This window comes from Loa loa (assembly GCF_000183805.2).
Source record: "Loa loa unplaced genomic scaffold supercont3.55, whole genome shotgun sequence".
NCBI lineage: Eukaryota > Metazoa > Nematoda > Chromadorea > Rhabditida > Onchocercidae > Loa > Loa loa.
The window spans coordinates 1-24197 of NW_018108235.1; the positions used below are offsets into that span (position 1 = coordinate 1).

General features: G+C 35.8%; 5 protein-coding genes across 5 annotated transcripts in view; 4 read left to right on the top strand and 1 right to left on the bottom strand.

Moving 5' to 3' along the window:
* Window positions 1-1112: 1112 nt before the first annotated feature.
* Window positions 1113-3009, bottom strand: LOAG_04440 (hypothetical protein). The gene is made up of 5 exons (XM_003139977.2): window positions 2789-3009; window positions 2421-2550; window positions 1946-2146; window positions 1662-1829; window positions 1113-1550 (listed from the first exon to the last, which is right to left on the bottom strand). The coding sequence occupies exons 1-5, from the start codon at window positions 2920-2922 to the stop codon at window positions 1422-1424; spliced, it is 762 nt and encodes a 253-aa protein (XP_003140025.1). The 5' UTR covers window positions 2923-3009; the 3' UTR covers window positions 1113-1421.
* A 918-nt stretch (window positions 3010-3927) lies between these two features.
* Window positions 3928-6185, top strand: LOAG_04441 (hypothetical protein). The gene is made up of 5 exons (XM_003139978.2): window positions 3928-4079; window positions 4219-4546; window positions 4714-5037; window positions 5335-5429; window positions 5688-6185. Exons 1-5 carry the CDS (start codon window positions 3936-3938, stop codon window positions 5862-5864), a joined length of 1068 nt encoding a protein of 355 aa, XP_003140026.1. The 5' UTR covers window positions 3928-3935; the 3' UTR covers window positions 5865-6185.
* Window positions 6186-6959: 774 nt separating this feature from the next.
* Window positions 6960-16147, top strand: LOAG_04442 (kinesin motor domain-containing protein; the record flags this gene model as incomplete). Its single annotated transcript, XM_020446593.1, has 23 exons — window positions 6960-7130; window positions 8099-8209; window positions 8341-8442; window positions 8721-8882; window positions 9190-9343; window positions 9542-9685; window positions 9977-10101; window positions 10186-10290; window positions 10411-10647; window positions 11015-11156; window positions 11346-11497; window positions 11772-11846; window positions 11963-12154; window positions 12230-12391; window positions 12507-12611; window positions 12740-12910; window positions 13101-13244; window positions 13400-13547; window positions 13686-13888; window positions 14044-14180; window positions 14248-14330; window positions 14407-14523; window positions 15146-16147. The coding sequence occupies 23 exons, from the start codon at window positions 6960-6962 to the stop codon at window positions 15151-15153; spliced, it is 3150 nt and encodes a 1049-aa protein (XP_020303092.1). The 3' UTR covers window positions 15154-16147.
* A 200-nt stretch (window positions 16148-16347) lies between these two features.
* On the top strand, window positions 16348-18097 carry LOAG_04443 (zinc finger protein; the record flags this gene model as incomplete). Its single annotated transcript, XM_003139980.1, has 3 exons — window positions 16348-16694; window positions 17040-17169; window positions 17459-18097. The coding sequence occupies 3 exons, from the start codon at window positions 16348-16350 to the stop codon at window positions 18095-18097; spliced, it is 1116 nt and encodes a 371-aa protein (XP_003140028.1).
* A 2116-nt stretch (window positions 18098-20213) lies between these two features.
* Window positions 20214-24197, top strand: part of LOAG_17262 (hypothetical protein) — a 9318-nt gene continuing 5334 nt past the window's right edge. The window contains exons 1-5 of the mRNA XM_020449922.1: window positions 20214-20382; window positions 20650-20771; window positions 20926-21072; window positions 21490-21606; window positions 21784-21904. Coding sequence (XP_020306470.1) covers window positions 20220-20382; window positions 20650-20771; window positions 20926-21072; window positions 21490-21606; window positions 21784-21904 — 670 coding nt within the window. The 5' untranslated portion in view covers window positions 20214-20219. The remainder of the gene's footprint in view (window positions 20383-20649; window positions 20772-20925; window positions 21073-21489; window positions 21607-21783; window positions 21905-24197) is intronic.

The following is a 24197-nucleotide window of genomic DNA, read 5'->3' on the forward strand; positions in this document are numbered from 1 at the left end:
ACAACGACATCTTGGCATATCCACCACTACTGGAAAATAAACTACGATATTCTTTCTATTCGCTAAATGTATTTCCCGTAACATATCCTCAATTCAACGACCTATCAACTAACCGACAGTCAAATTATTATCGAAGGCAACGACAAAGAATTTATTAGTTGATCATATTGCTTGCTTTTTGCATAAATCATCACTGTTCATCAATTCATCGTGTAATATATACATATATATTTTACACCCCTTTTGTTGTTAATAATATTGTGAAGAATAATATTACATCCCGAATAAATCTATATCGCTGAAAAACAAGTCCAACAGAAAAACAAATTTCCCAACACATGGATCTCTAATAAATCTTCAGTCTGAATGATTAACGTACGTTCCATTATAGGAAGCACTTTGAACGACCTAGGAATACAACATTTTCCAGACAAATATTCCCACTGTAACTGTGTCCATAAGAATTTTCAAATGAAAAATGCTCTCCGAAGGGTAGTTGATGCACTAAACATTCACCATAAAGAATATATTACCTCTGAGATGTATAAAACGCGGAAATACTCCTTAATATCAAAAGACATGAAAGTCTAAGTTGTCTTTTAATACCAATTACGGTGTTGATCAGTGATCGTTTTGCTTTGCACTGATTTATAATTATGTTAGTTCTCCTTTTTAATATATTCAATGTACAATATATTTTTGCTTTTATTCTGTATGCGTATATCAATATGCACGTGATATTCAGTGCTGGGATATTTCGAAATAAAAGTTATTGCAAAAAAGTGAAGTATTTAACGAGTACTACGGGTTTTCGTTTCCGTTCTAGAAATAAGAAACAGATAATCTTAATTTTAAGGAGGGTTGCCATTAAAATGAGTTGAAGCTACTGAAAACTTTTTATTTTATTAGAATGCCAATTCGTTATTCCTTATTTTGTCGAATTATCGTAATATCTCACCGAAGTGTTAGAAAGTCGTACAATTCAAATTAAAAAATTGGTCTTCCTATTTCTGATTTCTAGCTCTTTGTTAACACTAGCAATCTAATTTTAATAAGGGAAATTTCAATTTCCTTCCAAACATGCAGATGAATCTGTAACGCAGTGATTGTACTTCGCTTCAACAAGGTTTATGTTCGCTTCACTTTCAGAACAACTATGAGTTAGTAAGAATTGTTTGCCTCTATTTATTAAGTGTGTCGCTCAACGTTTAACCGAAACAATCTCCGAAAAGACAGTCATGCTCTATAAAAAATATTCGTTACTTCAAATCAAATAAATTATAAAGTTCCCGGAGAAAAATTAAAGTTACATAAAAATCCCAAAGCTATTTTGAGCAATCCAGATCAACAATTAAAATTTCGACCAAATTGCTCGACACCGAACTACAAACAAGACATGAAGAGAAATGATTTACAGCGAATCATGAGATTTCAACATCACCTTCGTCAATAACTTTGAGAGCTAGTAATTCTAAATGTCCTGTTTTTTTCGTTTCCTTCTGAAGTAACTCTTCAATTGATCGATATGCACCCGGATCAATTAGTCCAACCTGAAGCAAGGGTTATGAAACAGTACATTTACTATAAATTAGCTGTTCTCAATTTTGCTGCTTGAAAAAATGCATTATGGAATTTGAAAAATTGAACCCTAAACGATTTACCATCTCAAGATTCCCTTGTTCCCAATCTTCAACTTCAATTTTTGTGAACATCCCTTTCAGCCGATCATGCATGCGTTTAGCTTCTTTCGCTTCAACAGACACTCGAAGTCGCATCTCTGCTCGGTCAATTTTCATTGATTCACGCAGTTTAGGAATTATTTCCAAGGCCTTAATAATGTGAATATAATTCGACGAGATCAAATCATGGTCCCACTGAAGTTGCGGCAAGAAAGGCTACTCTCCGAAAACTTCCGCAAATACAAAAATTTCGATGGTTTTCTTACTTGTTGCTTTATTGAGCGGTTAGGCTTCAGACTTAAATGTGCTTCATGCAAAGCATTATCGATAACACTGCTAGAATATGGACGTTTCGTATCCGGATTCACACACATGTTCGCTATTAAATTTGCGATTTCTTTAAATGACGAATCGGACTGCGCCAGGCGCTCTTTCTCCGAAACTTGAAGATCACCTTTTTCTAAGATCTAAAATTGAATAAAGAAAAGAAACTAGCAACTTCTTCGGTCCAAAGATTTTCAAGTAGCGCTTGAGGTCTATATAGAATCAACAGAAGTTCAAACTCACGTAACACAACAACAATTTTGTAGAGATATGAATGCATATAATTGCTATAAACAAAATATACTGTAAGAACAACAACATATCTGAAGAATATCCAGAACCAACTACTCCTTTTATTGCGTACTAAATGATTCGAAAGAAACAAAGTTTTATACCTTTATAACTTATATAACTTACTATTTTACAAATTTCCAACTGGTTGTCTGTGCCGAAGGCAGTGTTAAGCTCTTCGCGTTTCGCTACCTGCCCTTTGGATACATTAGTAAATACCGTTTGTGTCTGCAACACTTCATCGATGTCTTTTTCACTGAAATCAAATTTAACTATCAGGTCCTATGAAAATCAAATTTCACTATGAGTTCTTACTGTTGTGTTCCCGTTCCTATATGTGTCCAGTTGTCATGTGTCCAACGTCACATTTTCGCCAAAATGGCCTTAACAATCCATTTCATTTCACCATCATCCTTTCGAAAATGGTGAGCTTCGCTCACCAAAGTATTTACAAAGGCCACTCCATCTTTTTGGTAACAAAACAACTCACGAACGTTTTGTTCCTCCAGCTGATCACTTTATTTTTGTAACATGCGATTTCGAATCGTTTCCCACACTTTTTCATTCGGACCACTGCTACATTAGTGAGTAGCTTGACATTCGTCGGAGTTTTGATTCGATTTGCCATTCTTCGGCTGCAAAGCGACTAGATAATATAATCAATAACTGTCGTATCCAAAGAGGAACATTCTGTCCTCATATTGAGTACCTATAATATTTATTGGCATTTCATTACAACTTTTATTCCATCCTTTTTTATTCAAATCAAACAGAGTCAGTGAAGAAATAAAGCATAAGAACAGTACGATGAGACTTCTCAGACGAATTCCTGCAAAGTGCCTATTTATAAGTTTAACTTTTAGAAACAACAAGAAGTAGTATTTCAATTGAGGACAATAGAATTCCATTTTTTGCTATATGAAAAACACGATCAAATTGTGGTGAGATTATGAAATATAACGAATACAAAGAAAAAGCGAACTAAGTTCGATTTAATTTATTTGGACTGCAATGTGTACTGGAATATGGTTACTCTAAATCTTTGAATTTCATATAAAAAGTTCCTAGATTTATAGAGATGGTCATGAATGGAATGAAAGAGGAATTCCTTAGTGGTCTCATTTCCCTCGTAAATCTTCATCTCTCAATTAGAAAAGAGAAAGAGAGGGAGAGAAAGAAGAAGAATGCACAGCTAAAAAAGAGCTGAACCAGAGGGTGGCCATTTCCAACAAATTGCCTTTATGAGAAATGTATGTGACATTTTCAATGAAAAGAAAAAGAAGAAGAAGAAGAAGAGTTGATTAGGTTTAGACGCTTGACGACGAGAAAAAGAGCAGAATGGCTTGTAAGAGATAGAGGAAGACTAACAAAATATGGAACATATAATGCAGCTCAGGGTCAGGGATAATAAAAAAAAATCAGTGCGTTGAACAATTATGGCCGCTATTATGAGGCGAGGTTGTTACGGAGTGTTATGGGACAGGTACTAGGGGTTACGTTGCTTAGGGTGATTAGGCCAAGTAGTTCTTTGAGGCTTATTCACATCACTCTCTGATCTCCCTCATTGGCTGCCAAAACTGCGTTTATTATTCTACGTGGCCATAATTACAGCAGCAGTAATACTTGTATTATTTTTAAGGTATGGCAAATTTCTTCTTATGCTATGAATGTGGCACAACGTTCAGCGTAAGGAACGATTTCGACGAACATATTTTGGTGCACCAAGCAGTCTCTCTGTGCTACCAAATTTATGAGTTCGATAAAGGAGGACTCTCCATCATCAAGGTTTCATTTTTTTCTGTCATCGAAAAAATGAAAGGTGTTCTTCCTTCACATCACGTTCTTCATTTCTCCATTACCAGCTGTATTCTACTTGTCAGTTTATTTGAAACATCATTGATAACGGATGGATATCTTTTTGCAGGCTAAAGTGGAAAGCCAACATACATCATCTTCCAAAGAGAGCTGTAAACCGCAGGCAGTCAGATTATCGGCAACATTTCGCAAAGCATCTTCTGATTGCTCTCAGAGAAATGCACGAAAAACAACAACGAAGCGAAAATTAACTGGTCTTGCTTTTTCGCCGGATAACCCTAAAGTACCTTGCTTGAAACAAAGGAAGAACTCCCAAAATGATGTAAAAACTACGAAAGTGAACAAAACACAGGATGATTCAACTATTGTTACCACCATTAACTCAGAGGCCATTCACCCGCAGATGGACAAAGAATTTTCGAGAGTGGAATTGGGTGGTGACCTTTTCATATTTGAAAGAAAATTGAACACCTCGTTCAACACTTATCCAGAAATTTCAGTTTCCATCTGAATCAAGAGAGTGCCATGTCCTAACTATGTTGTTTTATTTTTTCTTTACTGCATTATTTACAAGTTGTAAGTTTAAGATTATATCCATTTTTAGAACCGAAACATGGGCCAAAAATAAGTTCGACGGATGTTTTGGTCACAAGGCTTCCTATGGACGTTTCTGGATCCACTCAAATTGATTTGCTGGAGAATCAGGTGACGAAACCAGCGAAAGTTACTGAACTGTCGAAAACTGATGTACCCATAACAGCGGCAACAATATCAGCAGGAGCAATTATTCCTTCATCGCCATCTACATCCTTAACTACAACAATATCAAGCAAAGGTGAATCTACGACGTCGGAAACTGCTCCAACACTCCCAAAATGTTTGAACTGTGATTATCGAAGCAGTCAAGGAACGGATATGGTCGAACACGGTATTTTTCATTGTTTTTCAACAACTGTACATCACAGTTTAGCACATTGTAGTGAGTGTTTTAATATATTTACCGAGCTTCAGTTTTCATCTCGTTGACATTTCTACTGTTTTTGCATCCACGGCGGTAAGGAAGCTCTCAGCGTCGCTGAAAATCAAAAACACGTGTAAGTTGATTAGTATACCTCTGGCGCGGATGCTTTTTTCGACTGTTTAGAATTTGGTAAAAACATATGAAGTTGAACTCGAAAAGGAAAGTTCTGGAATGTAGAAATTTGTAATAGAGATTGTCTTATAGTTGTTCGAGTACACAAAACGTCTATTACCAGTCTTGAAAGAGTAGATTTCGTAAATGGGAAGTGGTCAGAGGCGGTAAAGCTTGAACCGAGACAGGTACGCCACATTTACTTATTCCAAATGGATCAAAATTTGTTGGTTCTTTTCATTTTCTTTCTTTATGAAGTCTTTTTGATTTTATTAATTTTTAACATCAGTTGTCTTTGGAACTAGGCTGATTTTTGATGGGAATATTGTCTTTTCAAATGCCAAATTAATCCTCTCATCTAGAGCAATACATACCTGCAAGACATTGTATACCGGGTAATAATTATGAGATACCGAAGAAATTATAAGCTATGTCAATAATTTTAGCAGTGTGCTTATTGTGTGCGAACGTTCCGAGAAGTGACAGATTATTTCCTGCATGTGATAATTTACCACAAAAGAAATTTGTTACCACCGGGCGTCAGTAAATATAACTGCATCGTTTACCTTTCTCATCCTGGCATGCCTACACACATGGTTCGTATTTTTATGAAGAGACCATAAGCCGAAATGAGCTGAAAATTTCGTTCAAGAAACAGATAATGTCATAGTTCACAAAAATTTTTCAACAAATGGGTATTTTTCCGTTTTGAAACATTTTGTCGAAATGTTGTCTTCATTATCTGGCGGACTTTACCAATTATCCAGTGATACTTTTGTTCAACTGTTGAGCTCATATATACCAGTAATTTATAAATGAAGAAAAATAAAGTCGAAAGTTTTCATTTTTTGAAGAATGATACACATGAAGTTCCCGAAATACGCAATTTCCGTGATGTATATTTTTGTCCCAATTGAAAATTATTGGCAGGATTGATGTTAAATAAATGCTCTAAATATTTGTTGCATATCAAGTGTTTCCTTTTTTTCAGTGCAATATTTGTGCTTATCAAACTTTAAAAATTAGCTGAATCATGATGGTTCCCATCTTAAAAATATTTCTTAACAATTATCTTTGCATATGTAAAATATTTTTTCTATATTCTAATGTCATATATTTTCGTTCGCGAAGCCTATCTGCGATATTCTCATGTCAGTGGCTGATCAGTATAGCTATTCTCTGAATTTTTTTAGTTGTCTCGATCATTTTAAAGAAAAACAGGATGAGCTGGGTTGTTTACATCTGCCTGTACTGTCTATGTACCGTACTGTGTAGCACATTATTACCAGAAGTCATGGTTGGATATGAAGCACTTGCTTGAAGAAGCCGTGTGCAATGTTTTTCATATAAGACCAAGGCAAGAGGCGGCCTTTGTCAGAATCAAAACTCAAAGTGCTTGGTGTTTTCATGGAGGAATGCGGATTATATTTCCCCAAATTTAATGAAAGTCTCTACTGAAGAATGTAATGCTAATTTAAACCACAGGGATGACAAATGATGTCGCTTGGGATACCATACTACCTTTTAATTTAAACATTGCATATGGACTGAGAACTAACTAATTATCTTTTATATAATTTAGCAATTATATAAAAGAGCAATAGGGGTACCTTTACGGCATTCTAGCACCCACTTTGATTTAAAGACAACGAGTGAAATAGCTGAAAAGTGGCAAGGATGATGCAGTGAGATTTGTAGAAGAAAGGTAACACTGTGGAATGTTGGGTGCCAATGTCCAGTGCGGTACCCTTAAAGTGCATACAATGACTCCTGCAGTTGCAGCTGCGGTTGCATGTATCCACCACTACATGTGTCTCTTTAAAAATTGGGCCATAGAAGGAAGAGCAGGGCTGAGTCGCCCGCGTGATATGTCCATAAGACATATACATGTAGATGTTTCTTTACCCTTCCATTCATATTATCTTTCGCAAACTCTCTCTTTTCTCGTGCTCTTTGTTTTTCCAAATACTCTTGTTGTATGTATGGGACATACGTGAGACGGAGACACATCCATAACTAGGGGTTGGGGTCGAATCTCGAACAACATGGCAGGCAGAGGAAGTTATCCGGAAAGCTCTTGTCCGATCCGGTCCTCCTTCCCTTTCATTGTCCCCTTTTCATCTCATGGCAGACCCTTCAAGGGTTTTGTCCCATGATTTCCCTTTTCCATTTCTACTTGTTTTTCTAGGACAAATCGAATCGAGGCTGAAAGCTCCATTGCTTTCCCGGTTTTCCTTTCCTGACTGTCCGACGTTGCCCAGTAATTGCACTGCGCTCTATTTCCTATTTCATTTTGAGTCGTCACCAGTCAGTCAATCTTGGCTTAATGTTCACAAATGCACTTAGTGTAGTTCTTTTTTGTCCATCTTCCGGCTGTTCATGTTGCATCGCGATTGTCCACAAACTTCATTTCAAGCTGAACGGATCTCTGCAAACAAACAAATACTTTTTCTATGTCATTCATAAATGTCACGCCATTATGTTATTTTTCACAGATTCAATGTTTATATCTTCTCATATAAAGATGCTTATATGTTTTGACGAAGGTTCTTTCCTCATACCCTGGTTTAAATCCATGTTACGTACGCTTACAGCAATACTCCTAGCGGTCTCGTATAGCATCAAGCATTTCATTTTTCAAGCAATCCATTCAGATCAGAATTAATCGAGAAATCTGGCAAATTCGGAGAGATACATCTACCATCCTCCGAAAGAGCATCACAAAATGTGTTGCCATGCAGTTGTTTACCATTTTGAATTATTTTTTGATCAGGCTTTTTTATGTTACGTTTTAAACGAAATGTAACAGTTCGTGTGTAAAGTGGTAGTCTTTACTAAGGGTGAAATTTGTTTTTAGGCTGCTGAGGTGGGCCAACAAATAACTGGTTTATCATTTTGGCCACAGCCTTACGGGAATCTCTTAGTCATGGCGAATCCGGTGCCGAATCCTGCTGAATGTGGTATACAGGTTAGATTTTTGAAAGTAAATTTAAAGTTGGCCGTTGACGATCAGTAGTCCATCCAGTAGTACAGTAGCTTAGCTAGTATTGTATAGCTTAAGCTAGTATTGTAGATACTTTGTTTATGATCTCTTTGCAGGTGTTTTGCCGTGTCCGTCCTCTCAACAGCATGGAAGAAAAAGGCGACTCGAGGTTTGTGCCGAAATTTTCATCCGATTCACAGGAAGCGATATCGGTTGCGGTACGGTCTTTTGGTCATTTGTTCTGCTGTTGCAAAGCATCTATAATTAGATTTCTCTCATTCGTTTTCATCTAGTTTCGATCAAATTACTCAGTAATGCAACATTTCGGTCTCATCATACCGTCAAGTCATTGTTTTTTATTTTTTTGTGTCAATACTGTAGTTTGATTAGCATAGTCTGAGTTTATACGGAAAATTTTTTCAGGTTATTTTAATTTTAGATTCTCCATGAATTTATTTATCGTCAGGAAAGATCAAAAAAAATTTTCAACTTACAGGGTAAGGTTTATGTGTTTGACAAAGTATTCAAGCCTACTTCTACGCAAGAGGAAGTTTACATGGGTGCAGCTTATCATATCGTACAGGACGTTCTGTCTGGTTACAACGGTACTGTATTTGCTTATGGGCAGACATCATCGGGAAAGACGCACACGATGGAGGTAACTGGTTATTCATTTGAACAAATGATTTCTTGCTATTTTTCCATTCAGGGATGTTTGTTGATAGTTGCTACTTGTTTTCTTGGTCCTTAGTTTATATATATTTATATGTTTTTCTTGTTTATATGGTTTAGTTACATGTGTACATGCAGGTTTGAAGAGATGCGTAAAAGCAAGATTGGAATATGAAGTAAGGTCTAATTATAGGTTTTTCTATGTTTTCTATGTTATGTAAACCTACCGAGTATGCTTAACATCATAAATTTACGTAGTATTTGCGAACTGCAGTATGTGAATTATTTTCAAGGGTGTTTTCGGTGATTCGGACAAGCAGGGTATAATACCACGTATTGTGCAAGATATATTCAATCATATTTATAATATGGATGTCGATCTCGAGTTTCATATTAAAGTTTCATATTTTGAGATTTATAACGAAAAGATTCGTGACTTGCTGGACGGTATGTCAAGATTTATTCCACTACAAGTTTTTCTATGTTTTCTATGTTATATAAGTCTACCAGTTAGTCTCGCAAAGATTTTCAAAAATCTCAAATTTATATTCAATGAGAACATGAACCTGAATTTAGTTTTTCTTTTCTTTTTTTAATTTCCGAAGAGTCAAAACTACATTTCATCCATAATACATGAAATTTTAGTAACGAAGATGAACCTTGCAATTCATGAAGATAAAAATCGAGTACCATATGTGAAGGGAGCTACAGAACGATTTGTTTCTAGTCCGGAGGAAGTCATGGCTTGCATTGATGAAGGGAAAAATAATAGGCATGTTGCTGTCACAAGTGAGCATTGTTTTGCTTGTTTTGATTCCTTGCTTTAACACTTGCATGTTTATTATCTGGAAAGTATGATGGAAATTCTATTGCGTAAAATACTAAGCTTTCCACTTTCCATCATGAAAAATTCGATCACATCACCAAAAATTAGTCATAAATAAGGCTTGACTAGAATGGAACACATTTGATCTTTAACTTTCAGCAAGTTGTTTGAGCTTGAAAGATCTGCGAAATTCCAGTGGTTCTCAGAAAATAGCATATACACGGTAATCTGTTCAAGTGGATTTGTTTTTACAGATATGAATGAGCATAGTTCGAGGAGTCACAGTGTATTTCTGATACAAGTAAAACAAGAGAATACAGCGACTCAAAAAAAATTAACTGGAAAGCTGTATCTTGTTGATCTTGCCGGAAGTGAAAAAGTAAGATCTCTGGCTTCCAATCTTTTTTTGTTTCCTGAACATCATTCCGAAACCATTCCGAATCTGTTATCGACCCATGTTTAGGTCAGTAAGACAGGCGCCGAGGGCACAGTATTGGAAGAAGCAAAAAATATTAACAAGTCTTTGTCGGCGCTTGGAAATGTAATAGCTGCATTAGCTGAAGGAACAGTATGCAATTTTTTCACATTTTGCAGTGGGTTTTCCAAATGGTGATCATAGTAATATTATTTGAATCGAAATTTCTTTTCGTAATTTCGAGGGCAAACTGAAGTTAGTCTTTTATTTCAGAAAGCACATGTACCTTATCGGGATAGCAAACTAACCCGAATTTTACAAGAATCGCTGGGTGGTAATTCAAGGACAACAATTGTAATTTGCTGTTCTCCAGCTTCTGTTAATGAAGCAGAAACGAAGAGCACGTTGATGTTCGGACAGCGAGCTAAAACAATTAAAAATGTTGTTATAGTGAATGAAGAATTAACAGCTGAAGAATGGAAGCGACGTTATGAGCGAGAGAAGGAGAAGGTCAATTTTTTTAAAGGAGACTGATGCTTTATTGTTTATATTGGTTTTTTATTTGGTTTTGCTTGGGAGGTATTACACCTGTTCAAAAAATGCAGGTTAATTTTTATTTCTCATTTCACTTATTGTTTTGATGTTGTGGCTTTCTACATTCATATGAATTTTAATTTGTCTCGATTTAATTCATGGAGTAATCATATAACAGGGCTCCGTAAATCATTATTAAGTCACGATCAATATCAGTCGAAATTTTGTTGCTGTCAAGGATCTGCTTCCAGAATCTTGCCATGGTTACAGTACTTCTTGCTTGATACTGAATTCATATATTCCACACGATTTAGTTTTTATTTGACCTGTGTTTTTGCTGCAGGTAGCTAGGCTAAAGCAACAGTTGATGGCGTCAGAGGCAGAACTAAATCGGTGGAGAAAAGGTGAAAAGGTGCCCGAGACGGAATGGGTTAACCTACTTGAAGGTGCTGCAGTAAGCCTACAACTTCCGCCTGGAGCAGAATGTAGGTTGTCGGTTGATGTTTGTAATATATTCTCAGCTTCTGTGCTAAAAAATTAAGCGAAAAAAGTAGTTGACAGCATCATTAAATCTGTGGCTTGTCACAACTTTCTGGAATATGATATTTTCCTTCAGGATTTATTAAACTGCCGAATTTCTTTGTTCATGTATCCAAAATGATGCTGAATTTCAGCACTCTCACCATCCGTCAGTGATTCGGTACTCGGTTCACTTGATAGATCGATTTCGGTTGCTCCGGTACCTTTACTTACGTCAGCAATTGGTGCAATTACTGATGCCGATCGAAAGAAGTATGAAGAAGAACGATCTGCACTCTATCAACAGGTCAGAATTTTTGATTTTGTTTAGGACTGAAGCTTAAATAAATTTTTTGGTAATTCATAAAATTTCGCAATTATTCGATTTGTATTATTTCTCATTTCTTGTAAACAATGTTGTCTATGAAAGTAGGGGAATGAGATTTTTTTTAGTCCTCCAGCTTTCCATTTCAGTAAGTATTAATTTTAAAAGTTAATTTTTTCAATCGTTATTCGTGTTATCTTTTTCTAATTCTTTGAAATGTGTGGAACATGTTAATTTGTATATATTCTGTTTTCAGCTGGATGAAAAAGATGATGAAATTACACTGCATTCCCAACTGGCTGAACGTCTCAAGCAGCAAATGAATGAGCAGGTTAGTTTCATGGAATTATGCTAAAATAGGATTTATGCAGACTTTTTTGAACAATCATGATGTAAGCCAGACATATTGAACATTTCGCGCGCTTTTTTATCATTTTTCATTTTAAGGAAGAATTAATCAGGCAGATCAAGCTCGATTATGAGAATGCTCAGGCAGAAGTGAGCCGTATTCAGAGTGAAAATGAAGCTTCAAAAGAAGAATCAAAAGAAGTACTGACTGCTCTGGAAGAACTTGCAATGAATTACGATATAAAAACACAAGAAGCGGAACAGAAGGCTCGGGAAAATGAACAGCTTAGCGTATGTTCCTCCGTATAAACAACAGAAATTATTTCGTCCTTCGCATTAGTATTTGATACTCTGGCGAGGTTTCAGGATGAGTTGTCAAAGAAAAATATAAAAGTCGTGGAACTGACCACAGAATTGGAAACATTACGTGAAAGTTGTGCGACGCAGAAAAAACGTATTACTGATGCGATGCAATCAATGTTAAGAGATTTGTCAGAAGTTGGTAGCAGCTATGCCAATGCAGCTAAGGTTTGAAAATCACATTCCCTGTAATCCTACCTTCTGAGTGTAGTTTTCAAAACTTTGCTTGGTAAGTTCTTAATTCCATACTTCTATTTCAGTTTATCCCACACTTCTATTTCAGTTCAATATGGAAAACGGAACCGACAAACCATATGATGAAGAATTGTTTGCGCATGCACGAATTTGCATATCAAAATTAAGTGCTGATTTCAAGTCAACGCTTCAGGCATCTTTTTGCTCTTTTTTTTTAATTTTGGGGATGTCTAAAAAGTTTTTAAATTTTCTCAAGAAAGCTATTTTAGAGAGAAATTAAGCTTTGGAACTTGTCACTGTTCGAATTATACTTTGTTTCAGAAAATGTCAAGCCTAGAATCAGGTTCTGGCGATGTAACACAGAGACTGGAAAGCACCGAAAAAGATTTAGCTGATTGCCGATTACTTCTGCAGCAAAATGAGGCGAAAAATAAATCACTGCAGGAAACAATCACAGCACAAGAAAAAATGAAACGTCAACTTGAAGAGCAAGTAAATTCCTTGATTTCTTCAGAAATCATTCCAAATGTTTTGAAATTTCTGAAATACTTCATTTATGAATGATGATTTTGCAGTTCTCATGATGAACGTATGAGAGAGATTTTTTTTAATGTAGATTTGAAATGAAGTTTTCTTTGCTGCCAGAATATTTGTTTTACTTTCACTTTTTGCGTCATTACAGGTAGATATGTTGAATGAAAAATTAGCGGCCGCAGGCGGTGAAGCTGTACAAATAAGCGATGAAGCAAAAGAGCAACATACCAAACAAGTTGCTGCACTGCGAGATGAAGTAGCCAAGAAAAGCCGTAAAATTGAGGAACTCATTGTCAGTATGCCTCTGCTTTACTTTCTGTTGATATTTTTATACCTGAGATTAACCGCAGAGATTGTCATCATTTGTATTCATCCCTACACCTGCACATTCTCAGAATTTAAAATGATTGCTGTAGCACAATATGTGTGCATGATAATACATTTCAGGCATCATTGCAAGATTTACGGGTCGCTAAGAATCAGTTACAAGCTGATTACGAAAAACTGAAAATTAATGAACAGGAACAAGAAAAGCGTCTTAAAGAACTGTCTGGTTTGTCCGAGAAACGGGAACAGGCAAAAAGTGATCTGAAAGGTATCATTTTTTGGTTTTGATAATTTCTCTCGAACATTTCAAGTTTAACAAATTTTCTTCCTTACCGTTCAGTTATTTAGAATGGCTGTTCACATTTTTGCAAACGCTTTTGAAGGAGTAATATTTCTGTCATTCTAGGGCTGGAAGAAACAGTCGCAAAAGAACTGCAAACTTTGCATAATCTTCGTAAAATGTTTGTGCAGGATATCGGACAGAGAATTAAGCGAGCACCTACGGGCACGGAGCCAAATGAAGACGAGTACATGTCTTCTCCGGCTCAGAAACAAAAGATCGCGTTTTTAGAAAATAATTTGGATCAGTTAACCAAAGTGCACAAACAGGTTGATGAAGACTCTTATCGTTTATTAAGGAAAGAGATGAATCTTTTCCTGCCTTTGCTAATGTAATTACGATATGGATTCCGCATTTCCTAGGCTTCGATAGACAAAATTATTTTCACTCATGTAGAACTCGAAATTGAATGAAGAGTTTGCAGCTTGTGCGGGACAATGCTGATCTACGTTGTGAGTTACCAAAAATGGAAAAACGACTACGTGCTGCTATGGATCGTGTAAAGAGCTTGGAAACAGCACTGAAAGAAACCAAAGAAAATGCTATGCGAGATAGGAAAAAGTTAGTGGCTAAGAGATATTTTTAAATGGGAATAATTTTCCAAATGTTATCGGTCTTATAATTCCAGATACCAACATGAAGTTGAAAGAATCAAAGAAGCTGTGCGTCAGAGAAATCTTGCCAGACGAGGTCTTGCTGCTCCTCAGATTGGTTAGCCTTTTATTTGTTTTGCCATCCAATATATGTAGTTGCAGTAAAGTGGATTCAATGAAATACTAAATTATAGCGAAACCAATTCGTCCTGGACAACATTATTCGCCAGTGGGCACGACAATGTCGGTATTGACTTCCGCAATGCAAAATTCCGTTCGAGGAACAGTTAATGCGAGTTTGGTGAATAATGGTATGTAAAAAACAATTTTTTAGCTGAGTTAATAATGCAATTATGACATAGTTGCAAATACAAATACCAAACTAAAGGAGATGGTCCCGGTATTGCACACGTTGTTTTTGAGCATTCTCAGTATCGTCGAAGAAAACCAAATAAATTAAATTAATCTTCGTGATAATATATTTTGGATTGTTCATTTAAGTGTTTTCATTACAGCGTTTTCGTTATTATTAAGGTAATATTACAAACAAAATAAGTTTGCTTCTTTTGAGACAATCTACACATGAAGTATGCAGGATTGTCTGCTTTGTTCATATTTGCATGATGTAGATATTTGCATGTTGCTAAACTCCACATCATTCAAATATGAAACAGACAATCCTCCATCCTTTTACTGTCAAAAAAGAACGTGAGATTGTTAATACTACCTTAATAATTACAAAAACGCTGTAATGAAAACCACTTAAATGAACAATCCGAAGTGCATTATTACGAAGACTGATTCAGTATATTAAGGTTCCTTCAATGGTACTGAGACCGCTCAAGTGCAACGTGTGCAGTACCGGTAACATCTTGAATTTTTGAACTTCTTGAGTTAATAGAAGGATGAGATCTCATTTACTGATATTTTTAGCAGCTTGAAAAGTGCATATCCACTGTATGGTTTATCTCTAATAGAATGGACGTTGTTCAAAAGCCGCCACATATTGTCTCCATAATGGAAGAAAAGTAATTCGGTTATATTTGAAAGAATCTATGTGATATAGAGATGTTTCGGTTTGCATCTCTTTGCTATTGTTTGTAATTTTTTTTTTTGAATTTCCTGTGCTAAATCTTGAAACTTTGGCATTATTTTGATCATTCTGCTTCAATTTTGTATTCAGTTTTATAAACTTAATCGGAAATGTGCTCACATTCCCGTTAACGAATCATCGAATTCCCCGAAGTATCAGTTTACCTTTTTAAAGTCACTGTTTAAATCAAATTGCTTCAATTTTCTACGATGTATTTGCTGACTTGACTTTTGATGATTCTTTAGAGTTAACGAGGAAGAAGCAATCAAGAAAATTGCTGTAATGGATATAAAAAAAAATTCTTTTAGTTACTAATAGAGTTTTGTTTCCTTTGTATGATCACTGTGATGCCTTGCTCCTTATGGATTGGTCGTTTGTGAGCGATGCAAGGATAAGGTTGTAAGGGATTTCATTTTCTTACTAGCAATTCGCTTGATTCTGTTAATTGTGTTTCTCGCCAGTAGTCACTTGTTACAGCATATATTTTCGCAAATTATCCTTTCATTTTTATCTGAAACTTTTAATTCTTTTGATTCTAAGTTTACTCTTATTCGCCTATATTGCAATCTCAACTGTTTCAATCTCATGCACATTTTCCGATGTATGTTATTATCAGTGTTCTACAATTATTTATTAACGCATGTTACTTGAATAAAAAAAGTTCAAATTGAGATAAAGGTAGGGTTGAATGTGGTACTTATGAGTCCTGCTTATTTTCACCACAATTATGTTGTTCGCTCTTCATGCTTATTTCCGGCTTAATTTAATAGTGTTTTGTTCACTTTGTATTCATTTTGATGTGGGGGAAGAAATCGATTCTGCATAAATTTGTGTTTCCCCAGAATGAAATTTATTGGTTTATAATTGAGTACAAGTCACCCACTGGATTATTTTAAATAAGTTGAGATCGGTTGTTAAGGAAGCCAAAATTGTCAACTAGTTTTTCTGATGTTATCCACAATCTAAATGGTATATCTCAAAGATATTACTAGTACGTGAACTGTGAGCAGTTCATTAACCAGCAAAGATAACTTGCAGTGTGATGCATTTTGGGAAGCTAGTGAGTAGTCTGTACTGTGGCTATGCTAAATATACCGACGGGATCCCTCAAGTTGTTTCATTGTACTTGAAGCCATTTTCAGTTGTGAACAGTGGTCAGCAAAAAATGTCTCGTGAAAAACACGCAGAAATGAAAGGTATGAAAAAGCAAGATGAATATCCCGACGACGATTCTGAGAAGGTGGGAAGAAACAGTAGTGAGAATGCGGAGCAAACTCCAAAGAAATTAGGAATAAATGAGAATGGCGGTACTGAGTTGGAAAAGGGAGAGTTAGTCGAAAGAAATAAAAAGGATGAAGAAAGAGAGCTTGCACGAGAAGATGTCTGCAGGTTAGCTTGTAGTTTTTCATTGTTGACTGTTTTGGCTGACAGAGATTGTCAGCGATTCTTATTGGGTAAAACGAGAGAATTGAAGCATCACATGTTTCGCAGCTCACACCGAAGACGGTGTCAGGCGGGGAGTTTGACTAGGGCGTTATATCTGTCAAAACGTAACGTAGGTGTCCTAAGACTAGTTCAGTGTGAAGATAACGGTTGGGAAAGGACTGGAAGAAATAGTGAATGCAGGGGTGTAAGATGTCTGTACATATATTTTATATTTTCTATATATATATATATATATATATATTTTCATTTTTAGTATCGGCTATCACTTCTTTTGCTTCTTCATTACAGAGACTTTCTAAATAATATGTGCAATCGTGGCTCAAGATGTAAATTTTATCATCCTCCGAGTATTGTTCGACAACGAGCATCACAGCAAACACCAGAAGGCATCGAATATCGATTTTGCATTGATTATCAGGTAAACCTTTTCTTGGTGTGAAAACTACCACGGAGACAATTTGTTTATTGTTTATTGATGAACGGATGAGTCCTTAAGGCAGGAAGAACACTGGGTGGAATTTCGATTTGGAGCTATCACATTTCGCCATTTATTATGGAGAAATGACTGTCATTACGTCATGATAGCTAGTGCGGGTGCCATGAAAGTGTCACATTTTACAGGGAGCTCGTTTTCGAGACGAAATCCAACCCACAGAGTTAGCAGAGGAAGCACCCAGAAAAGTTAATGCAGCGATGTGAAATTTCAGAATCGTGGCTGCCATCGTGATAACTGCCGCTATATTCATGCGCATCGGGAGGATGTTGACCGTTACAAAATGACAGGGGAGGTGACGCTTAACTTAGCGCGTGAAATTGCTGCAGTTTATAATTGCGATACTATCAATGGTATACCATTTTGCAAAGAATACCAGACAGGCTCATGTTCACGCGGTGGACAACGGTGTCGCTATTGGCATATTAACGTTGAGGAAGAGCGTGAGCGACGCCGCCGAGTACCACGCGGCATGCCAGCTTCTGTTTTGCCATCCTTAACGCGAGGATCAGTCCTAGCATTATCGTATTCTACTTACCCCGGTCGTCGTCCGCATCCATATGGTACTGCTGATGCCTATGTTGCATATAGCAAGCGTGTGCGTTACGATCTGGATGATGATTACGTGCGTGATTTGGAACGTAGAAATGCAGAATTAAGTAAAGAAGTTGAGGGGCTTAAACGTGAGCTCGCGCGTGAACGTGAACGTTATGGCGATCTCTACGCGTTATTTCGCCAACGTACCACCATTACAACAACGCAGCAAAACCACGCTAATGCAATCCCCGCCGCCGCGGCCTACTACGAGGCTGCATCATCAACAGGGTGGACAGATACACAGTGGACTCATTGATTTCCACTCCGCTCTTACTATTTATTGATGAGTTTTGCTTATTGTCTCCTAAATTCAGATCAACCCTCGTCCGATTCTTTTTTGTAGACGCGCTTGCAATCCGGTGAGTGCAGCTATTTAGCACATATTTTGTGTTAGAGGTTGGGATCAAAAAGTAGCACCTCCAGGTGTTCTTTACATGAGGAGGTGTATTTGTAATTGTAAACTACGTATGTGATACTGGACAAATAGTATCGGTGCTGTTTTCAGGGTTCTGGGCAATATTTTGGATGAGCATAGAAGAGCTGCCATACATTTCTCATTTTATTTTGAATCAAATCCATATTTTAAAGTATCAGGTCTTCGAGTTCTTGGGAGATGAAGTGAAGAGAGAGGTCCACTTCTCCCAGGTTGTGTAGTTTTACGTTCGGTGAAAAATAAATGAAAAGGTTTTAAATCTGTTCTTGAAAGAGGATATGATTATCTGCCGTTTTTCTTCTTGCCTTTTGCACCCCGTTTATATCTGTAAAGTAGTGAATTTTCACTGGTTTTACAGAGTTCATAGTGATAGTGTATGTAAAGATCATTTACTAACTGGGTGCATGCTGCATTACTGCGTTTTCGTCGTAGTCTTTTTTGGCTACATTAGAAGAGTAATGTGCGGCAAGCATCTTTTTTTTCCAAATATACTTGGCATATTTTTTGGTCCTTTTTTTCAGTTGTCGTGCTTTTACTCTGAGTTATATTTTCAAATTTGCTGCGCGCATTGTCTCCACTGGAATGCGAGCTTTCCACATGTTTTTGCGTCTTGCGCCGAAAATTGCAAGCAAATTTAATAAATTGTTTAAACAACATAGTAAAGTATTATGCGTTGTGCCTTATTGCTGCGGGTAAGTCATGCGCTTCGATTATACTTGTCACTTTTTTGGAATTTTTCGAAAATGAGCGTATGACTTAATAACTTATGACAAACTTACGTTTAGAATCTCTCTATGATGAATTTGATTTTGTGATTAATTTGTTAGCTTCATCAGAAAGTTCCCACCCGCTAAAATTACAACATTAAGGAATCTGCATGTATAATCACAGTAATTCGAGAGAACATAAGAGTTTCGGAATCAGTACTTCAGTATTAGGGTTTCAAATAGTTTAAATCAATTTGTTCGTAATCAACAGTAGTCCTGAAAAGAGGACACGGATGACTGCAGTTTTTCTCGCAAAATTTCAGGTAGTAGTGATATTGTAGACGCATGACTACTTGATGCACAATACTCTTTTCATCTAGCTACAGTGAATATTGACTGGAAAGATATTGTGCATTGAGTGGTTATGCTCATAATTCATGGAAACAACTGATAGACTGAAATGTTGTCCTTAGTCCGGTAAGTTTTTATTTCCAGTTCAAATCTAGGTAGAACAGAAAATCCGAGGAAATCATGTGGCTTATATTTCATAAATAGTTCATTTATAAGCTGAAAAATAGTTTTGTAAATTTACATTACTATATCTCAAAAAATTTTCTATTGCTTTTTGCTTTACTGAGATATCGCATAAAATACATCAATAAACAAACGTGAAATGATAGAGTCCTTCAGTGTCTTACCTTTCACTTTATTTCTTTTTTTCTATATTTTGTTGGAGAATCGTGTAAATCAGCCAAGAAATTGAAATTGATTTCATTTCAGTTTTGACGTTCTAATTTTTTTTTCTTATTTTGTGTTGCAGTTAGCGGCAAATGCAGGAAACAATCATATATAAATTTAGAAAACAATCATATATAAATTTTATATATAAATTTAATTGAGAAAGTACGTCGTAACGTTAGTATTAGAGTCTTTAAAAGTACTTATGATCTTTCTTTATACTCTTTCTACATATTGAAATAAGTATTCGAAAAAATACATCACGCACCAACCATTCATATGGTTTTAATGCCAAGACTTTATTTAATATTTCAATTTTTTATTTAATAATAAAGTTTGCCAAGACTTTATTTAATATGCAGATTAAATTTCTCCATCCAGATTTTGGTAGTGCTTTGTTATTTTGATGTTTGCTGATTAATTTCTTTCGTGTAACGTGCTGATCATTTTATTTGTATTTGCGGATTAGAAGATTGGCTGTAGGCTTGCCTGTTTTACAGATGTCGCGCTTTTTGAAACCCATCGATTATAGCGATGATGAAGATGAGTCTTGCCTAGTTAGAGCAAAACCAATTGATCCAAAGTTCGCTCGAAAATTGGGCAGTTATGCTGCTGGCAAAGATTTTGTTACTAAAAGTGTGAAGTCGCAGCAGGAACTGGAAGGTTTGTTAAGACTCTTCACAGTTATTAATTTAAGTTTAAATATTGATTTTTGCATTTTTATCTTTAAAATCTTGTTTATTTTTTCTAATTTTAAAATTTTGGTATGATTTATTCGTTACCATTTTTTATCGTAGAGCGTGAAATAGAGTTCTGTTGTTGCTCTTGTTTCAGGTTTTCTTTTTTGACACTCGAAGTTTTATGACGTTTTATAATGACTTGTGGGTTTTTATGATATCTCTTTCCTTTGATTTTATTAATCTCCTTTAGAAAGTATTGTAATAGTGAAGAATAGTCCAAACACTGGAGAAATAAGAAACGAAGAAACTAATTTAGAACGGCACAATAAACTTGGAGCAAAAATATTGAAAGCGAAACTACAAGGCAAAACGGTATGTTCTATTAAAATTACACTGTACTTACATCTGGACAGTTTCAGCCAGAACTCTACTTTACCTAAGCTTCTGAAAATTAGGTAAAATAATTTTCAGAAGGTTGGGTAAAATGATTATTATTATTCAACGGAACACTATAGAAATTTTGCAGTCTTTGATAAAAAAGTTGGAGAAAGAGTTGCATACTCTAAAAAAAGATGGACAAGGCCCATCTTCGACTTGCAAAATACTTCTTAGAACTGACGGAGGTGATGTGGGTGATGTGGTGATACCCGCTACTATGAAACAAGAAGAAAAGGTTGCATACCATCTTTTTTTTATGTATATGTATAGATTAGCGAAATAGATAAAAGTTGTTTGACGAATTAGTTTGTACTTTTTAGAAGGATGTATGAAAATTAGTTTTCATGTCTAAAAAATGTTGGGCAACAAAGATTTTTTAATTTTGCTTGCTTCCAGTAGCTAAATATGTAATATAAACGAAAGCTTTCGAGAGATTCAGTACTAACAACCGTAGTATGGTTGAGTTAAAAGTTGTCAAACAATTCTTGTGTTAAACCGTAGTTGTCAGACAGTTCTTGTGGTCCTTTGTGATGTAAATATGGATAGTTTGTTCATCGTGTCTCCATACTTTTTTTGAAATAATTTCACGACGATACTGAAAATTTTTGACTTCTGATAAGAAAGTTGCAATAACATACAAGTGTGCATTCAGAATTTAAAAAGTCGCGGAAGTGTTGATGCAATTTATCACGCTAACAAAAGTATTCATGATATAGTAGCTGACGAAAAAGCGATAGGATCCGCTGATCATATTTTCAGCACTGTTAAGGTCAAGTTTGATTAGCGGATTTTGGATCTGTTTATATTCTAAAGAATATTTTCTAAATAAACGTGGAATACTGAAAACCAATGATTTCGCTTGCTGAATAACTTAGAGAAATAGAGATAGCGAAAAGAAAAATTGTGTATAAATTATTGTGTTTATGCTCCTTTTTTAAATGTGCAGGCAGCAGCGAAATATCGAATGGCAGAAGACTGGATCGTTGATGATGCGATGATGAGTGTGAAGCGATCGCGGATGAGAGAGGCGAAAGAGCAAAGGAGAAATCGAAACAATCTAATTAAAGGCAGGCTTGTTTTTGTTTTATTGGTATCCTAGTGCTGTAAGATCTACGAATATTACTAGTAAGGATTCAATAGCCGTTGTCATCATTACTTCGCACCGTTGAACTGCATTGGTTGATTCATTTAAATAGAACAAATGTTTATTTATGATCATTAACATCCTTGAAAAAAGTTATATTTTCATTATAAATTTCGCATTGCGCAACAGTGATTGGATATTTGTGAAATGAGATTATGAAATATTTCAGTGAGAAATTTGAACAAATAATCATTAGTATGTTGTACATAGAGATAGCAAACAAATAAGCTACAACTACAAGCAAAAATTAAATGTGTAAAATTCTTGGCTGAAGATGCTTAAATACACCGGCAGGACGTGAACCTGGGGGAGGGAAAGAAAAAAGCGCGATAAGCGGAAGTCTAATGGAAAAAGAATGTTTGGTGAAATTAGTTGAGGAGAGCAATAGCTTCGACCAATTGTTTTCTAATATTTATAGATCTTGCGAACATGTCAACGCACATAAAGTTATGTCCTTTCATTGAGAAAACGTTCCACAATCCTCAATTTTGTGCCCGTACTGTCATCGTAATCCTTGATTCTAACGTTTAGAGTCATTGTCGATGAAATAAATTGAATTGGTCCACTTCTTCTGACAATTTCTTTAGTTCTGTTATCACACCGTCTTTTGATTTTTCCAACGGTTTTTCGTCTACAGTTTAGTGTGATATATTTTCAACTTATTTTGTGTCTGCCATTTTGCTGAACTTGAATTGAGTTTCAATTAAAATATTCGATCATAAGCTACATTAATGGACTAATTGCCAGTGAGAAAATGAAGATATAATTTGTAGTAAGGTTCAACTTCCAATAAACTATGATCGATATTATATAATACAAAAAAGCTTTCTTCTTCATCCCGTCAGCAACGTTTAAGGCATTCTGCGGAGAGTTCTAAGCAAAGCAGAGATGTGTTTGTAATGCATATGAATTACTCGTGATAAATAAAATTAAATCTTGTAACACAGAGTCGTTAGTGAAGTTGTCCACTTCCTCATCACTCGTCAGTTAGCTGTTTGATATGACCAATTCTTATGTCCAGAGAAACATGAAGTTAACGAGATTTATTTTTGTAACTTGGTGATCAACTTTTGTCTGCTATGAGTTGTATTTTTTTGCATGACTGTAGGTTAGTATTTGAAGTTAATTGCTTTGGTGAAAGTAAATTCCGTAGTACTTAAAGATTCGTTACGGCAAATCATTGACTGCATTGGGGATTCTGGCTACTTCTTTGAACACGTTTTAAGATCAGATTTCTTCAAATGCATTAAGACATTATCATAGGATCTTAGCTTTATCTCTTTTGTTTCCTTTCATTCCGGCATTTCCCCGCCCAAAATGTTATTGCCTGATCTGGATATCTTATTGCAAAATATCAGCGATACTGGTCGAACAGACTAAAGCGAATGGGTTAATCATTACTCCCTAGTAATTAGTTCATCAGGAAGGAGATCCTCTACTCTACCCGCCATTTCGTAAGTTGGGACATATTGGCTTCTCCTGAACAGGTTAATGTCATCAACCGAGGAGATTGTCTAAGACAAGTGAACCTGGATGAAATTCCATGCTAGATTATTCACGTCTTAATCATATATTGGCCATTATATCACGTTTTTCACATTACGTCAGTTGGGATCATGCATTCAAATTTCCGTGATTTTTGGCTCGCAGATATCCGCTTTATCATTGTGCCAGGTTTCTCAATCCCAAGAATAAAGCAAACTTTAATTTCAAGAAGTAACTTGCCGAAATCCTCATTAACAATGTCGTTCCCTGTTCGACACAGAATATTTTCAAAATAAGCAGCTTGTTTGAACGGTCGCATGAGTTTAGGATTATCCAATTGCGATTCACTTAACAATTCACAAAAACCATTCTCCTAAAAAATTTCGAAAAATTTCCGCAATATCGGCTCCTATTGATAAAAAGATAAAAAAGAATTACTAATCCGACCCATGAAGTATTCAGAAATTTACGGATACGAGTAAGAGTTATTGGCACTCTTGTTTCATATCTTGTTTTTTTATTTTCAAACTGGTCAAAACTGGTCCTCTTTAATTTGAAATATGGTTATAGAAGAGACAGTACTCTCCTGTAAACATAGCAGTTGTGAGGAAAAGCGGAAGTTAGGACTCATTCGTTCCTGTAAAATCAGGGATATAATATTTAAGTTATCCGTTAAGTGTGGCTGAATCAGGTTTTGGCTTTTTTTTTTTTTTTTGTCTGCCGAATTGAAG

What these genes read in the sequence shown, in the direction of transcription:
- LOAG_04440 (XM_003139977.2), bottom strand. Translation starts at nt 2,922, where the DNA reads ATGGCAAATCGAATCAAAACTCCGACGAATGTCAAGCTACTCACTAAT. An exon ending in ATCAGCTGGAGGAACAAAAC is followed by an intron (nt 2,551 to 2,788) that starts GTTCGTGAGTTG and finishes ATTTGATTTCAG; the next exon opens with TGAAAAAGACATCGATGAAG. An exon ending in AACAAGGGAATCTTGAGATG is followed by an intron (nt 1,551 to 1,661) that starts GTAAATCGTTTA and finishes CCCTTGCTTCAG; the next exon opens with GTTGGACTAATTGATCCGGG.
- LOAG_04441 (XM_003139978.2), top strand. Translation starts at nt 3,936, where the DNA reads ATGGCAAATTTCTTCTTATGCTATGAATGTGGCACAACGTTCAGCGTA. An exon ending in GAGGACTCTCCATCATCAAG is followed by an intron (nt 4,080 to 4,218) that starts GTTTCATTTTTT and finishes ATCTTTTTGCAG; the next exon opens with GCTAAAGTGGAAAGCCAACA. An exon ending in AACGGATATGGTCGAACACG is followed by an intron (nt 5,038 to 5,334) that starts GTATTTTTCATT and finishes ATTGTCTTATAG; the next exon opens with TTGTTCGAGTACACAAAACG.